General features: G+C 41.7%; 1 protein-coding gene across 1 annotated transcript in view; it reads right to left on the minus strand.

Annotated features, from left to right (window-relative positions):
- Positions 1-3,521: 3,521 nt before the first annotated feature.
- The window catches only part of CAT (catalase), a 35,007-nt gene continuing 19,918 nt past the window's right edge, over positions 3,522-18,610 (minus strand). Inside the window, exons 7-13 of the mRNA XM_049648439.1 lie at positions 18,191-18,382; positions 17,607-17,759; positions 14,463-14,601; positions 11,501-11,631; positions 6,247-6,354; positions 4,452-4,535; positions 3,522-4,135 (exon numbers count right to left, since the gene is read on the minus strand). Of these exons, the coding sequence (XP_049504396.1) occupies positions 4,070-4,135; positions 4,452-4,535; positions 6,247-6,354; positions 11,501-11,631; positions 14,463-14,601; positions 17,607-17,759; positions 18,191-18,382 (873 nt within the window). The 3' untranslated portion in view covers positions 3,522-4,069. The remainder of the gene's footprint in view (positions 4,136-4,451; positions 4,536-6,246; positions 6,355-11,500; positions 11,632-14,462; positions 14,602-17,606; positions 17,760-18,190; positions 18,383-18,610) is intronic.

Here is an 18,610-nt window from a genome sequence, read left to right on the forward strand (position 1 = left end):
GGCGGAAGCACAAAAATGTCCTAAAATCAATTATGATGACTATACAACTCTGTATATATACTACAAGCCACTGAATTGTATACTTTAATTGCCTGAATCTTACGGTATGTAAATTATGTCTCAAAAAGCTGTTATCTTTTTAAAAAAAATTTTTTTTAACCTTTATTTTTGAGACAGAGGGAGACAGAGCATGAACGGGGGAGGGTCAGAGAGAGGGAGACACAGAATCTGAAACAGGCTCCAGGCTCTGAGCTGTCAGCACAGAGCCGACACCGGACTCGAACTCACAGACTGCGAGATCATGACCTGAGCCGAAGTCGGCCGCTTAACCGACTGAGCCACCCAGGCGCCCCTATTATCTTTTTTTAAAAAGTTCCAATGATCCACTGTGTCAAACACTGCTAAGAGACCACGTGGGAGAAGGAAGGAGGATGGACCATGGGATTTTGTTTTTCATTGTGGTAAAATACGTAAACACAAAATTTAATAAGTTAGTCATGGTACGTGCCCAAGTCAGTGGCATTAAATATATTCACAGCATTGTGCAACCATCACCAGCATCCATCTCCAGAACTTTTTCCTGTTCCCAAACTGAAACTCTATGACCATTAAACACTAACGTCCCCCTTCCCCAGCCCTGGGAACCACCATTCCACTCTAGGTCTAGAGGGTCTGACTCCTCTAGGGACCTCATATAAGTGGAATGATACCATATTTGTCCTGTAGCTGGCTTATTTCTCTTGCATCATGCCTTCAGAGGTCATCCATGCTGCAGCATGTGTTGGAATTTCCTTCCTTTTTAAGCCTGGCGCATATTCCATTGTCTGGATATACCAACTTATGTTTATTCATTCATCCATCAATGGAAACTTGGGTTCTACCCATCTTTTGGACATTGTGAATAATGCTGCTATGAGCACAGGGTGTACACACAGCTCTTCAAGTCAGTGCTTTCACTTCTTTGGGGCATATACCCAGAAGTGGCATCGCTGAATGGGACCACTGGATTTTAGCAGCATGGAAGCCACTGGTGACCCTGGCAAGGGCAGCCTGATTGGAGTAGGTTCAAGGGAGGACAGAAGAGACAGAGGGGATAGCAAGGAAAGGCAATTCTTTTAAGACGTTTTTCCATAAAGGAGAACTGTCGACTGAAGGGGGCAATAACAGGAGAGCCCTCCGAGGGCAAGAGACGATTTGACTTAGAGCAGCAGGTTTTCATACTCACAGGGGTGACGGACGAGAGCACAGGGAGAACCCAGAGTAGGAGGGAGGGCATGTGGTCAGTGCACATGAGGGGTCTGGCCTTGAGTAGGAGCAGAGCTCACCTCTGTCAATAGAAAGGAAAGGGGAGCATGTGGATGTCGATGCTGGCAGTTTGGAAGATTCCGGTGGGGGAAAAACCAAGGAAGTTATTCTATCCTTGGTGAAACAAGGAGCTGAGAGGCAGAGGGAAAGGAAGAACCAAGTGGGAGAGTTTAGTGAGGAGGGAAAGACAGATTTCCAGGCAGTGCTGAAGGCCCACCTGAGGTCTGGGGTCAAATTTTAAAAAGTCCAGCCAACAGGGCTGTGTTTTGCTCCAGTCACAGTCATTTCCAGTGCAGGAACTGAGTCACTGAGAGGTGTCCCTTACCAAAGCTGGGTTCTGGAATAATTATGACTTAGAACTACATAAAATTTAAACAGAGTAAGAAGGGAAGTGAGGACATGAAGAGGGTGATGATCATTGAGAACTGATTGAATGTTCTAGTAGTGCTGAGGAACTTAATGGGGGGGCGGAGTCTATGGTAAATTAATGTTCAGATACAGTCACACACGCGCGCGCGCACACTCCACTTCCAGGGGTGGAGTACGATTCCTCACTCTTGGACTTTGGGCTTAGCCATGTGACTTGCTTTGGCCAATGAAATATCAGTGGGCATGGCACAAACAAAGGCTTCAAAACCCTTGTGCAATTGGGATTCTACTCTTGCAATCTCAATTTCCAGAGAAAGGAAAAAGAGGTTTCCTTTTCTTGCATTCTTACACTTCTGCCATCACTATGGCCTAGCCATCACCATGCATCCCAGAAGGCTGAGAGACATGTGACACAGAGTCACATCGCCAAGCTGCCCCAGCTGAGCCCAGCCTAGATCAGCCAATCCCTAGCTGACTTGGACACGTAGGTGATATCTGACTTAAGTCACTGAATTTTAAAGTGGTTTGTTACAATGCAAAATCTGACCAAGACACAGTCCTAGGGGGCTGAACTGGAAAGCTGTGGTGGTCAAAGTCAAATATTTTGAATAACCACCATACAACCCTAGGGAGATAAGAACAATTATTGATTCCACTTCGAGATGAGGAAACTAGTGCTCAGAGAGGTAAAGCAACTTACTCAAATATCCACAGGTGGATAACACACCATGTCTCACTAATTTTAGTCACCTTATGAATTTGGCTCAGAAACTCTGAGGATGTCTCTTAATGTCACTTAAAAGGAATACAACTAGGTATTACTTCCCAGGAAGGAAAACCTAACTGGGGAAGTTAACCTCATCAATATTTATCTTTGAAAATTACAGTAAGACGTCTCCAGAGCAAAACTGGAGACACTTCCAGGTGTCAGATTTTTATATACAGGAAACACGTTAAATGCACGTGATTTTAACTACTGACTTATTTCTAGATGACAGAATAAACCAAAACGGGAAATTATCTCAAAAACTCCATCTCTGTGTTTATAACCAATATTCAAATCAACTCCTTCCCCACTGTCAAATTATATTAATTTGTATGACGACTTTATCTTATATCATAAAGATACATATATTTATCTTTTATGTACTGTAGAAAGACAACTGTAGTGAGGTCACCATATTGAAAGTATTCACCACTGGGTACATATGGATAATCTTACTTTCTATGTTGACAAATGTAATAGTTTCAAAAACACACACAGGAAGAATTTAGGGAGTAGGATTTGGCAGGGGGTGGGGGTGGGGGGTTAAAGAAGTTTGAACTAGAAGATTGAAAAGATCTCAGGGAGTTCCTGCGAGCAGAGTGCAAACTGGTTTTCAAGATCAGAGATGAAGGGAATAAGGGTTTTCAAAGAAAACAGGTTTTCACTGAGTACTTCAAAGCACTCTACTTGATTTTCGGTATGACAGGCAAAGACGAGTCAAAGAAAAAAAGAAAGAAAAGATAAGGAAGTGAGCTAATGGACAAGAGATCTCGGCAATTTTCAAATTTGAGGAAATTTGCTATTTTCCCTATAGAAAAAAAAAGTCCTGGTCCCCAGTGTCTCAGAAGGCTACTGGTTTAAACAAATAACAATAGCATCCTTGTAACATTGGTTTATTTTCAATTTTAAGGGTAAGCATCTGATAACACATGATACTCGGATTAAGAGTCCAAATTCCAGAAAGAGCCTAAAGAAATCAAATACCATTCTTCTATTCTTATGTACAGATTATTTTATTGTAAAAATGTAACAATTACAAATCAGTCTGTCGTAAAATCAATGCTATATTAGCATAAGTGTAATCCCAAGTTTAAAAAAGCTGAGCAGTTCCAAGCAGGAATAAGCATTAAGCTATGATGTCACTGAAGTTACTGTCAAAAAACATCAATGCATTAAATGTGTTTTTTCTATAGGGAACTGAGAAAAATTAAAATTTCTGAGCAGATTATCTTTTCTTCTTATATAATCACAGACATATTTTTATTTAATAAGGCCATGAGATGATATGTAAACATACTAACTTCAGCAAGATTTTTTTTTTATCAAATAAAATCATCTTTCTGTTAGAAACTTTCATTCCAGTCATCTTAAGTGAATAATCCAAATGTCAAAGCAAATACATTTTCTTTAATATGACCGGTTAAGCCCTAACCCTCACTTCCTTCTAGGGGAACAGCATTAAAAGCCATTGCTGCATTACTTGCTATAGAAACCTGGATTATCATTTTAAAGGCATGAGCTTGCCTTTGCACACCTAGCACAGGAGAAGGCTCTATCCAGTGAAGAGTGGACACCGTGCTCTGCTTCACAGGTGGAGAGCAACCTGGGGCCAGACCAGGGCGCCGACTCTCACAGATTCGCCTTCTCCCTGGCAGCCAAGTGAGACCCATGCTGCATCCAGGTGTGAATGGCTTTCTGTTTGAAAAGAACAAGACCGGCAGGTTAATTAACTCCCTCAGCAGCAACATGGTTTTTGTCTTCGCTTTAATGTGTGCTCACACTAAAATAATAACAATTGGGAATTCGTTTATCTAAACTGCCTTATATCGTCCAGAGCTAAAATGAAGAGTATGGGCTTTGCAAGTGAGTTCTTTACGTGGCAAATGAGGGTCTGGACAGCTTCGGAAATCTAATAGTTGGCCCTGAGAAGAATCACTGTAAAAGGAAACCAAACTATGCCTCGTCTAATCCAGGATACCCTTCCTCTACCTCCAGGCTGCACTGGGCTCACCTTAGGTTTCTCAGCATTGTATTTGTCCAAAAGAGCCTGGATGCGGGCCCCATAGTCAGAATGGACATCACTGAAGTTCTTGACCTGAAACCAAATGAAAATGATGTAAATGTTACCCGAGCCCCTAACAGGCCAGACCCCGGTGTCCGGTTCACAGTGTTTACTCGTTGGGAAGGAAGGAAGGGTAGAACCACACAGGGTCTGTCGACACGGGGTAAGATTGGGACGGGGTCTGGGGAAAACCTTGGCCCATACTGGCAGAGCAACCTTGGATAAGTCATTCCTCTGAGCTTCAGTGTCCACTCCCCATAAAATGAGTGAGATAATTAAGCCTACCTCACAGAACATTATAAGAAAAACACATACGAGGTGAGCTGCGCTAACGACATGTGATGAACTGACCTCAGAGTGGCTCAAGTCACGGTGATTCGTGTACAGAAATGGGCCCAGACGCTACCTGAATTTTAAGTGACGTGCACAAAGACACTGGCACCTGCTGGACAACTCCACATACTTCAAGCAGGAATTCCTCACCGGGGGCTGATCCGGAGCAGACAGCAGGAGGTGGGGCACCGGGAACCCACATGAAGCCTCCTGGCTTCGGCGCATGTGAGATAAGAACGCCAAGGGTCGGAGCCCAGTTCTGCTACTTCTACACGTCTCACTCGTTCTCATCAGTAAGAGGAGCTAAAACCCGTACCCCCTTATCTCACAGAGCAACTGTCCAGCTCTCTGCTGCAGGCGGCAATAATTAAATAGTGCCTCAGGAATTTAAAGGGTTATTTTTCATACACTCACTTGTGAAAGACAGTTAAAGACACAGAACTTTGCCTACAGAGAAAGCGCCCAGCCTGCTGGTCCCTGTCTCCAGGCCTTTGAACACATCCCAGAGAGCTGCCGGCCAGCTGCTCCTTTGAACAGAAAAGCAGCAACCACGAGACGAGGAAACGGGGGTTGCCTAAATTTACGTGAAGCTTAGCCCTGCGGCTGGCCAGAAAACTGCCAAGTGAGAAGGCTCCGTGTAGCACAGTGAACTGCCATCAGAAATACCACAGTACCTCCGCTCAGAAGTTCAGCCTGAGTTTTGGAAGCAGCTCAGTTTTCCCCAGAGAGCATGGAAGTTTCTAGTTGCTTCTGAAGGAGGGTCAAGTGTCATGACACCCAGACAGGCTTCACGATATAAAGTTGCAATCTGTTATCTCTCACCTTCTTGTTTTTTTAATTTTTTAAGTTTATTTTTTTATTTTGAGAGAGAGAGAGCGTGCACATGTGCACAAGCGGGGTAGGGGCAAAAAGACGGAGGGAGAGAGTTCCAAGCAGGCTCCACACCATCAGTGCAGAGCCCGATGCAGGGCTCGAACTCACAAAATAGGAGATTGTGACCTGAGCCGAGATCAAGAGTTAGACACTCAACCAACTGCACCACCCTATATTTCTTATCTTCTAAAGTCTAAGAAAAATTGTGGCAGGACCCACATTTTTATATAGGACAGTACTCTCTTGAACAGAATTTGGCTGCAGTCAATAAAGAGCACAGGAGAGAATTCACCCGAACTCAACTAAATTATTATACGCTGGACAAGGAGCTAATGGATCAATGGATACACCATACTCACTGCAGATAAAACACAGAGAAAAGGATCAGAGGTTGGCTGGGGATTAGTATTGATGTTTTTTTTAAGTCCAATTAGCTCAAGTACAATAAAAATGACACTTCCTTTTAAGGGTTCTTTCACACAGCTGCACTCTCTTCGGCCAGCAGATGTCACCCGTCGGCTTACAAAGCGTGACTCACCGCTTTCTTCTGGATGAAAAGTTGTGCATCTTTCAGATGGCCAGCAATGTTCTCACACAGGCGTTTCCTCTCCTCTTCATTCAGTACCTTCATATAGAAGGTCCGCACCTGCTCAGTGAAAATGCACAGTGCAGAGAATCAAATAACCAGTTTATCATGAACAAAACTCACCCGATGGGCCACTTTTGAAATGAAAAAGTAAGACTTCTTATTGGCATAAGAATGAAAACGATTTTAGAATTTAAGGATAGTTTAAAGTTCTAGTTAAAATTGTCATTTGTGCGGAGTTCATCACTTTTTTTTTTGTTTTATTTTAAGCAAAACAGAAAGAATTCAGTTGATCAGAGCCCACAACTGCTTCTTCATAACGTCTTTCTTCGTCAGTGTTTGTAAATCTCTTATGAACAGAAAACCATACAGTCTACAATTAAGAATCCCACCACACCTTAACACTGCCAAGTCCAAAGTGTGCAAGCTGTCATCACATAGAAATTCAGCACAATACAACCCTTGTTCAATTCACCCAGAACCACAGAGGAAAAAAACTCTAATTCATTAATATATATCCTTAGTTTTTCAGAAGCCAAGCTTTCTTGGAGAAGACACAGGGTGCCTGGGTGGCTCAGTCAGTTGAGCGCCCGACTCTTGATTTCAGCTCAGGTTGTGATCTCAGGGTCATGGGATCGAGCCCTGCATTGGGCTCCACACTGAGTGTGTAGCCTGCTTAGGACTCTCTCTCTCCCTCTCTCTCTGCCCCTCCCTGCACTCCCTCTCTCTAAAATAAATAAAATGAAAAAAAAAATTTTTTTATGAAGATACATGTTAGTAATGATATTTTGTTTATATTATTGAGCTCACCTCTAAAATTAATATCAATAGATTAAAATGGAAAATTGGAGCTTAGTATTGGTATAGGAGCCCTAATGGACTTTGGTCATTTCTGAAATCAACATTTCAAGGTAATAGCTATGATTTTATTCTACTATTTCATTCATTCAATCAACCAATACTTATTTACTGAGTACCTGTAATGTACCAGGCACTGTTCTATGCACTTTATATTAATGTTTACAAAGTTAAAAAAATCCCATTATCCAAAATATCAAATTCATAAAATGTCAAAATGTTCATAGCTTTTCTAAATATGTTATCAAATATCAAGCCATAAAAACATTGTTTAAAAATCTGAGCAAAGTTTACGTTTGATACCAAAGTTTAAAAATCTGACTTTTGATAAGAAGACAATCCAATCACAGTACTGCATTATGGGGATTTTCTCAGATCTCTCCCTCAATTCACTAATTCTCTCTTTAGCTATATCTAACACATTGCTTAATCATCCACTGAGTCCCCATATCCATTAAATTCTTATTTGAAAAATTGTACTTTTTGATTCTAAAAATATCTATTTGGATCTTTCTTAAATCTATTTGTTTTTGTTTCCTCACATCCTATTCTTATCTTGTAAATCATATTCTTTTCTGTATCTCCTTGAATACTGTATACATGCTTATTTTAAAGCCCTTTTAGATTATTCTATAATGTACAGGATTTTTCCATCTATTGCATGTGCAATTTCTCAGGGCAATGGATTTCCCTATATGTACTGTAATTTTTCCCTGTGACTCATGTCCAACAGGAGTTTTCTGCACAACCAACTGTATCCAAGTTATGAAGGTGTCTTGTGATATTTTCACCATCTCTGCAGAAGCCTAGCAGGGTTCACTGACCCACTGTCTCTCACTTCAGGGCTTCTTTATGGTTCTAAGTGGAACAAGAATACAGAGACCTCACCTAGAGGAGAGGAGCAGAAGAGTGGGACCCCCAGTTTCTCAGGAAATCTAGGGCCCACATGCCACAAGCTGCAGCCTCAGTCTGGTGGATAGTTTGTTCCTGGCGGTTCCTGGCTCTCACCATGTCAAGAGCCCAATTCTAGCTCTCTGCAACACAAGGAGCCTGAAGCCTAGTTTATAGCCCCTGCCCGCCCCGCACACAACTGCTAATATTTATCAACATACCACTGAATAAAAGCCATACAAAAAACTTGTTTGCCTAGGATCTGGCTGGTCTAGCTCCAAGAAGTTTTTTAAAAAGTACACGTACAAACAGAGATGAACAGCACCCCTATCTCATCATGCGGACAAGACGACTGCAATGTAAATAGTATGTAACCCTTACCATCTAAGCCTGGCTTCAGCATTCACACCACTCAGGTCAAAGGCAGGCTGGGACTTGGAAGTCAAACTGAAGAAGTCTCCAGGGTGCTGTGATCTGCATGTTCTCACACCTGGCTCGCAACCACCATCTACAGTTGCTCACTACAGGTGGCACGGACCCCACACATGGGACGGCTGTTCTAATTTATTAGCCAGATAAGGATTCTGAACAGCTTTATCAGCTCCAACACTTTAACCACAGACCTTTGACCAAATTCCCTTTAAACATTTTTTTAAACATTTTTTTTAATGTTTATTCATCTTTGAGAGAGAAAGAGAGACATAGCATGAGCAGGGGAGGGGCAGAGGGAGAGAGAGACACAGAATCCAAAGCCGGCTCCAGGCTATGAGCTGAGCTATCAGCACAGAGCCCAACATGGGGCTCAAACTCTTGAACCACGAGATCATAACCTGAGCCAAAATCGGACGCTTAACCAACTGAGCCACCCAGGTGCCCCCAGAAAACTGGTATTTTTACTAGTCTATACAAAGTGAGAGAATGATTTTTTTCTTTAGTAAGCTTATTAATTGAAGTATAATAGGCCTATAGAAGAGGGCACCAACCATAAGTGTGAGGTTCAATGATTTGTAAGTGAACACACTATGTAACTACCACCCAGATCATTCACACTCAGAAATCTGCCCACTGTAGTCCCTTTTCCCAGTCACTTTCTTTCCCCTCCAACTGCCTCCCTAAAGGCAGTTCTTTTGACTGCTAATATTTTATTTATATATTTTGAATTTTTTAATGTTTATTTTTGAGAGAGAAAGAGAGACCGAGTGCAAGCAGGAGAGGGGCAGAGAGAAAGGGAGACAGAATGTGAAGCAGGCTTCGGGCTCCGAGCTGTTAATACAGAGCTTGACAGTGTTTGAACCCACGAACTGTGAGATCATGACCTGAGCCAAAGTCAGATGCTCAACTGACTGAGTCACCCAGGTGCCCCGACTTCTAATATTTTAACTGTGTTTTGCCTAATGTGCTTATCCAAGCTCTTGTTGAGCATTTGGTAACATGAACAGTCCTGTACGTTTCTTCAGGTGCTCATATGTACACATTTCTATTGCGTTCCCACACAAGAGTGTACTTTACTAGGTGAAAAGACCCACACGTGTTTAGCTTTAATGGATCCTGATACACAGTTCTCTGAAACAGCTGGACTAATTTACACTCACAGGAGAGTTAGAGTTGTTTCTCGTTCTCTCGACACTTGGAATGGGCAGTCGTTTTAATTCTAGACATCCTGGAGCATATGTAGTGCTATCTCTTTGTGGTTTCATTTTACGTATCCCTGATGACTACTGAGATAAACCACCTTTCGTATGTTTTTCAGTCATTTGGATATCCTCTTTTGTGAAGTACCTATTCAAGTCTTTGCCCATTTTCTATTCATTTGTCTTTTTCTCACTGCTCTGTAGAAGTTCTTTACATATTCTGGACATGAGTCTTTAGTTAGATGAAATGCAAATATATTCTCTCACTCTAGAAGCCACTTACTATCTAAATTAATTTTTGCAGACATTGTATTCGCTAGTTTAACACTGGAATAGGCCTCATGCAGGCAAAATTCTTTGAGAGGCAGGGATTGTATTATAATATACTTGGTAACACCTGCCTCACCAAGAATAATGCAGTTACCACAAAAGGCTTTTAGGTGTTTAATTTCATCTAAATGTGGTTTATATCCTACTATAAAGTAATTTCTTTATTATATACACATATCTATGTATACACATATGTGCCTTTCAAATAAAGGTATCTCCACAGTGAATAAATTCATGTATTTCAATATCTTTTACTTGGAACCCACATTTATAAACTGAGAAACTAGATATAGGTCCTATTCTAAGTTTATACACTAAGTTTAACACCAGCTACCCAAACAGAGCTCTTTTTTTTTTTTTTTTTTTTGGGGACAGAGAGAGACAGAGCATGAATGGGGGAGGGGCAGAGAGAGAGGGAGACACAGAATCGGAAACAGGCTCCGAGCCATCAGCCCAGAGCCTGACGCGGGGCTCGAACTCACGGACCGCGAGATCGTGACCTGGCTGAAGTCGGACGCTTAACCGACTGCGCCACCCAGGCGCCCCACAAACAGAGCTCTTAAGGCAACTAGACTCTTTAATTTCATTCTCTTGTGTGAGGTATAAGTTGTACTGGGCACGTTAATGAGGAGGCTGCTCTATAAAGTCAAAGGGTCTCTTGCAGTGCATCCACAGAACAGCTCTTAGGCAGCCACAGGGGATTGGAAAGAGGGTGGGTACTTGACCAAGGGCAGTCAACCATAGGCTGGCCAAAGGCCAATGATGCAAACTGAAGTGAAAAGATCAGTCAAATCAATCAGACTTCCTCTCTCCAGAAACTGATATATAAATATTGAGAGACAGAGAGAGAGAGAGAGAGAGAGAGAGAGAGAGGGGGAGTGAAAAATGGTGTAAAAAAAAAAAAAAAAAGTGATACATGGAGAAAGAAGCCATAAAGAAGGTTAGGCCATGGTCAGAGCAATGTTAAAACAGAAGCTATGAGGTGGTGAGGAGAAACTCCGGAGGACATGGTAAGAATAAGAAATCAGTTCTAGAAAACAGAAGACGACAGGTGGAAAGCAGTGGAGTAACATGAACAGGGTGCCCTATGATGGAAACATGCATACTTTTGCTACCGAGGCTCCTAGAGCTATTGTGAATCAAGTTCCAGCCCCTTAAATCTAGGCTGTCCTGCCCATCTTCTTAGATGTGGTTGTACTTAGTTGCCTTATTTGCCCATCTCTTACATTCTTATGTGTCACTGCTTCCCCAATGGCCCCCACCTATAACCCCTTCAATAAAATTTAGGGGAGCTGAAATGAGTCTCCATACCTTGTACTGAAAGAGCATAGCAACACAGCTCTTCAACTCCATCTAATAAAGGGACTGATTTATGATTAGGGATGTCTTCCATGAATTCAGTTTAAGACATATTAGACACTTTAGGAGGGGGAAATATGCAGACACTAACAAGAAACTGATCTGATGAGTCTCACAGCTGACAAAGGAGTCATTACCTGAGTGACATTGTCTTCATTGGCACTGTTGAAGCGCTGCACATCCGGAGAACACCGGCTGCTATGTTCGATGGCACAGCGCTGTTCTTGGGGGGCACTAAAGCTATTGGGGTAATAATTTGGAGCACCACCTTCAAAAAAAAAAAACCATACGGATTCACTTAGGGAGATGAAAACTGAAGTAAGTCTGAAAACAGTCAACGTGATAAGATATAATTCAAGTGGCAATTACATATACACATATATACACACACATGCCTGCGTATATACACATACAATACATATGCATGCCATGTACCTATTATTTTTAAGGTCTTCTGTTTAGCTACAGGCAGGACTCAGATTCTTAAAGAACAATGCCAGCTTCCAAATGCTCTCACATGGGCGGGCCCACTCTGGGTCTTGCTGAAGACATCTCAAGGTTGCTTGAACACTTCAAGGGATCTGACCTTTAAAATCCTCCGGTGCTTACCAGTACGAATATATTCATACAGGTTTGATCTGGCCCCCACAGAAGAAGAGACCCAAAGACACGTTTCAAATCTGAGAGTTGCATTTGGGCTTGAGCTCAATTCAAACCCCAAATCACAGAATTCTTGGGAGCAACTGAAAGTTGCTCTGCTCCTTCAATCTACAGACACATAAACGGAGCCCTGAGCTGTTAACTGCCTGCCGCATGGTCACGTGGTCATTAGTGGCAGAGCTGGTGTCGGGGATCTTTTTCGTGCCTTCCACTGCAGCACACCCATCTTCCCATTTCCCATTCCAGAGCTCTCCTTCACCCTTCCTTCAAGGTTTTTAAGATTCTCGAAGTCTCTTTCCTTTATTGACTATGACTTTATTCAGCTCTAGCTTCACTTTCGCTTCCCTCCACAGATGAATAAAAAAGGGTTTTCAAAAAAATTTGGTATTTCAGGTATGTCAGCACTCATTTATCTAGACTTCTAGAAAAAATAAGGATAAAATGCAATCAAAACAGATTTTACAACTTCTGGAATAAACGAAAAGGCTTTTCTTTTTCATTTTGGCATATTTACTTTCCTACCTGCTTTGACTGGTATTAGCTGAAGCTTGAGTTACCTGAGCACATGCTGCCTAAATAGGAGTGGCCTAGAAACATATTAAGTGTTCTGAACAAACCAGTCTGAGCTTGGAACCTTAACCAGCTCACTGCCAGAACAGATTATCCAGAGTGAATAATCAAGATGCACCTGTACATGACACTGATCAAGGTACCAAGTGCACGTAGGAAGAAGCAAGGCACCATACTATTACGGAGCCCAATTACTAGCCCTTGGAAGTCATTCTAGGCGAGCTTCATCTATATCAAAGGTGTTGTGCTCCAACAACCAGCCACTACAGTGGTCTTCTGCATTTAGAATCAGCTCTTTGAAATGTGCCTATTTGGGTAATCTTAAAATTCTATTTCCAAATAAGTTCCGACCTTTACTCAAAGTAGGAGTTGTCTTCGAGTGTTTGACTACTGGGAACAATTGAGCTCTTTCATCAAAACTCAAGAGCACAACCCAAATGCTTGGCTTTTAAAACTGGGCAAAGGGTGTGTCAAAATGTAGCCTTAAGTAGTTTTTTCATACATATGCCACTATAATGGTAAACAAGAATGATAAACATGAAACAGGTACTAATTAATGAAGTTCTGAAATCTACATGAACCTCTCTGATACAGGTAGTCTCAATAACAGAAGGACTGAGGAATATGAAAGAAAAAAAAATCACTTTAGAATAAAAATACAGAAGACAGATACAAGGAAGTAACAATTACTTTGGGTAATAACACACCCCGTTAGCCCTATAAACCTCAGAAAGCAGAAGTATTGCAAACACCTAATATAATCAGTTAGTGAGTAAGTAAACTTGTTAAATACATAGAAAAGGCTTAGTCATGATGATAACAAATGCAAGGCACAAAATCATATAAACAAAAAAATCTTAAGTATATAAAAAATACAGCAAGAAATACAGCAAAATGCAACAGTTGTGGTCTCTGAGGGCTGGGGCTGGAAGTGGGTTTTCCTTCTCCCTTCTCTTCTTTCCCTTATGTTTTCTAAATTTTCTTTAGGGCACATGTATTATTATTATCATAGAAAAGTCATCTTTGAATATAGACATCTATAGCCATAGATATAAATATAAATCATCAGTAAAATTTCTAAAGGGATCAATGTAAGCAGCCTATTGCTAAAATAAATGTGTCCTAAATAGAAAACAAAAAGAAAATTAAAATCTATATTAAGCTAGAAAATATTAAAAGGAAAAAAACATTAATTAAACAGTCTCTAATTAGAACAAGTTATCACAAATAGAGGCTGCTGGTACATGGCACCAAAAACAGAAGTCAAAAGAAAAAAATCATAAATTTGAAAAATGAGTTCCAAAAAACAAAATGATGCACTACAGTCTCATCTCACCAGTTGATTTACATGAATTCAACTACAAGCCCTTAGTGAAAAGGGAAGAATGCCTTGATTTACTCTGTCTCCCTTATCTCACCTGCCCCATCCCCTCTAAACTCTAGCTACATTTGCTCCTCCTCAGCCCCGGCAAAGTGCAAAGAGGAACAAGAAACAGGAACTCTTGGCTGTTGCACTTCCAAGAGTCTAAGTCCTAGCGATTTAAGAAACTATCTACTTTGTGAAGTCCCTAAAACCTAACCCCTAAATTGAATGCTACTCGACAACAGCCAGTGTGTGAAGGATTTTCCTCCCTGCCTTTCACTATCAGATGGACAGCAAGTAAAAATGTGAGATGGGAACTGTCAATAAAACCTATCAGATAAAGTATACAGATAAACTTTCCTTGCTTCATAGAGGAGAAGGTCCCCTGGGTCTTCTCCACAGAGCAGGACACGGCAAACCGCTGGCCTGGCATGGCGTCCCCTGCCCTCTCCCCACTCAGCAGGGCCCTCTGCCCTCCCTGGGCGAGCCGAATGTCTTAGGCGTACCCTGATTGTCGACCATGCACATGGGGCCGTCACGCTGGTAGTTGGCCACTCGAGCACGGAAAGGACAGTTCACAGGTATCTGAAGATAGTTGGGTCCCAGGCGGTGGCGGTGGGTGTCAGGATAGGCAAAAAGGCGGCCCTACAGTTATAAATGGAACAGGCATTGGTGCTGTGCAGTAACAAACAGAAGGGTCTATAAACTTCATTCTCAACTTTGTAGCACAAAGCACTCTGTACCGGGTTCCACAAAACGCTGCCTACTATCCCCTGAAGACAGCAAAGTTTCTTCCCTTATGAAATGAGTTCTCCCTAACTGAACAGCTCTTAATCTTCCACGTCACACAGCGAAACAACTCCAGATTTTCACACCTGTTCTCGGTAAGAACGCCTTTGTTTTCTCAAATAACAAGTTAGCGTCCTGTCTTATATTACTTCCTACTCTCAGAGATGTATCACATCGTAGGCAACTAACTGGAATCTGTGTCCTTTTCACGGTGATCTGGCTTACCACTTTGGATGACCCTTGAAAATTTATTAACGTGACCTTGCTGAAAGGTAACTGAACCCACTGTCCATTACCATACAACCACTACCACCCTCGGACACTCCTCAGCTCCCGTTGGAGTAACTTCAAAGTTCTCCTCACTGGCTCTCCGCTTCCCGCCCCTCCTCCGACAGTATCGTCCTACACGCTCCCGCCACAAGAATGGGCCTAAGGCCCCACACCGATTACGTTACTTAACTACTTTAAACCTTTCCTCACTGGTCACCAAGTGGCTAAACGAGTATCACGGTTCTTCCCTACATGTCTCCTCACATGCTCCAAGGCATTAGAACTCACAGCCAATGACTTGAGAAGTTGTGGAAAAACTGGGCTAGGGACTGATATCTTGACTGCGCCTACTACATAAAGCCCTTTCACTTTCTAAACACACTTTTAAAAAACTGTAAAGACAGCACATTGAATATAAAATACATGTTTGCCACAACCACAATACTGATAGAAATCATATGATTCATTCATATAATTCAATTCACCCGTATAATTGCATGGTTTGCATTTATCATCTTTTCTCAGGACTCTCTTCCCAACAGTTTCAATGAAATGGCTTAGACATTTATTTTTTCTTGTTGCAGAGAACATGTATTTGATCTGTGGTCCTTTCTCCTGGGCCTAGGCCTCCACCCAATGCTTCCGTGCTCTTCTAATTGTATGACTCGGTGTTGTTAACTGTCTCCATGTCTCACTGTGGTCCCAGAGACCCATGGTGACACGGATTGTGAAAAGAATTTTGATGACATTTGCTCCTCACCCTGTTTCCTCAATACCAAGGCTATGCAGTCTTGGCTCTACCCATGCCAAGTTCATGCCTTGACAAATCCCATTAACCTCCTTCACACGGTCCAGCCGCCTTCCAACTCCAGGCGGGGAGGTTGAGGGCCCAGGGTCATGTTGTCTTGGCTTCCTTTCCTTTCCAGTTTCAACACAGGCACTTCTGCCTATCCTCTGCACTCTGCTTGGCCTTTCTTCTCTCCTCCCTAACCTTCACTTCTCTCTTGTTCTGTCACCAACTGGAGCGATGCTACTTGATCACAGATCACATTTCTCAAAACGGAAGAAACCTTCTTTTCCTAAAAGGTATAACTGTACAAACTTCTACTTAAGCACTGAAGTCCCCTCTGACGTATGTTCCATGTACCCAATCCTACGTCTTCTACTTCAGGAAAAAGTGACTGCTTACAGTTTAAATACGGTCCACCATTGTATCTATACTCAGGTCTCTCTCCTGCCCCATTTCATCTCTGTTGAAAATTGAAATCCTATCCATTCTTCAAAAGCTATCTCACATGATAGCTCATTCTCAAAACTCTGTCATCATCCTCCTAACAGACAAGATTTCTCCTGATTCATGGGGCCTTCTGCTTTATATTATAGTTATTGTGAGTCTTTATATCTGTTATAGCAGCCAGGGCAGTTTGCCACACACAGAGGTATTCAATTTATAGTAGTTAAATTGAACTGAAAACGAACAAAAACTTATTTTCTATAAAAGTCCCAAATGTTCCCAATGTCAAATCAAACAAGGTTCTATTAAAAAAAATACAGGGTACCTTAGCTTGTCTCCATGGACAGTGACTCCTGAACTGGACTTGGACACTTATATAAGAAGCATCCATCTGTCACTATGGTCTGATCTGGGGTAATGATCTTTAACCCCTGTATCATGGTCAGAGTCCAAAAACACAAGAGATTGATTTACTCACTAATTATTAAACCAATTATTTTCCTACTGATTTCTGGCCCCCCAAAAATATTTTTCCCTATTTCTACTCTTTTTTTTATGTTTATTTACTTTGGGCGGGGGGATGGAAGAGGCATAGAGAGAGGGAGAGAGAGAATCCCAAGAAGGTTCTGAGCTGTCAGGGCAGAGCCTGACCTTGGGTTCAATCCCATGAACCTAGAGATAATGATAGGTGTCGAAATCAAGAGTTGGACGCTTAACCAAATGAGCCACCCAGGCTCCCCTACTCTTTCTACTCTTGAAAGAGCATAATGGAAAGTGATTTAAAAAAAAATAGTGAATGAGTAGGAACATTACTGAGACAAATGGTTAAATTAACCCACTGCCTTCAATCAGTGGCAACAGACATTTAGTTCATAAAAACCATCTCCTGTCTCCTTTTACAGATGGAAAAATTCAAGCATCACCATGGAAGAGGAAATGAATCAAGTTATACTGACCAAGGTGTTATAATCAATTAATGATATTCCCTCCCACCAATTACAGACTGAACAAAGAGTGCTTTACTCTATGGATAACTGAGGTTTTTCTAATGTAACTTCTTTTAAACTAAGAGACTAAATGTCAGTCTTAACATACTGAGAGACTTTACTATGAAATTTGCTTTATACTGTAATACTATAATCTACGAATGCTTCAGTCAGACCCACAGGAACTGAGGAAACTAAGGACCTAGATGAAAATTTAAGTGATGTTTTGGTTAATTCTTCATACAAAAGTCAGGCCAAATTACACAGTGTGTGTGTGTGTGTGTGTGTGTGTGTGTGTGTGTGCGCGCGCGCGCCCACGCACACATATGTGTGTGCTCCTGCCTCTGAACATCTCAATCCACCGGGTTTACCTGAAGCATTTTGTCAGGGCTGGGCTCGATGCCAGGTGGCATGTTGCTCGGGTCAAATGCCATCTGTTCAACCTCAGCGAAGTAATTCACTGGATTCCGGTTTAAAACCAGTTTACCAACTGGGATAAGAGGGTAGTCGTTGTGAGGCCAAACCTAAAAATAAATGTCATATTCACAATTACCAGACAACCAACTACAGGAAACTAATATAATGAAGCCCACGATAATAAGTGAAAATAGTGATTTTTTTAATCCAATAAAATGAAAAGAACTTCAACTGAGTACATTGGTTGAATCTTTCACAACAGTTAATGGTAAATATTGACATCTTCCCTGGGCACAAGTACATCAGCTTTTCAAGATCTGTTCCCTGCTAACAACGATAGATCAAGCCACCTAGAAGAACTCAGTGAACTCAGCAAACAGGAACTAGAAGTGTGATGCACAGATTAGGAAAATCCAAAGAGGCACCACTGCCATTTTGTACATGACTTCTCTATCATTATGAATGCTTGACTGGAATCTGAATAATTAGGCACAAAGAGACTTAAAAAAGAAAACAATTTGGCTGTCAACGGACTCACCTTGGTGACATCAAATGGATTAAATGGGAAGGTTTCTGCCTCACTGAACGTCATGACCTGGATGTAAAAAGTCCAGGAGGGGTAGTTGCCTGTGGCGATGGCATTGAAAAGGTCCCGGAGGCCATAGTCAGGATCTTCCTGGGAAAGTCGTGCTGCGTCTTCAACAGAAAGGTTTTTGATGCCCTGGTCAGTCTGCAGAATCAGAGAAAGAAGCTCACACTGAAATGTACTGGCAAAGTTACGGAACTTTAATCAGTTATGCATTGAGGAGGATGAGCAATGCTACACAAACACTGGACCTTCCTTGTGACAATTCCACTCTTTAACTCTGACCCAAATATTAATTTATCAACAAGAAATTCCACTTGGTTACCCTCATTCTTTTAAATATGCAGGGATTCTGTAGGTGCATTTCATATT

The sequence above is a fragment of the Panthera uncia genome, chromosome D1 (genome assembly GCF_023721935.1).
Source record: "Panthera uncia isolate 11264 chromosome D1, Puncia_PCG_1.0, whole genome shotgun sequence".
In the NCBI taxonomy this organism is placed as follows: Eukaryota; Metazoa; Chordata; class Mammalia; order Carnivora; family Felidae; genus Panthera; species Panthera uncia.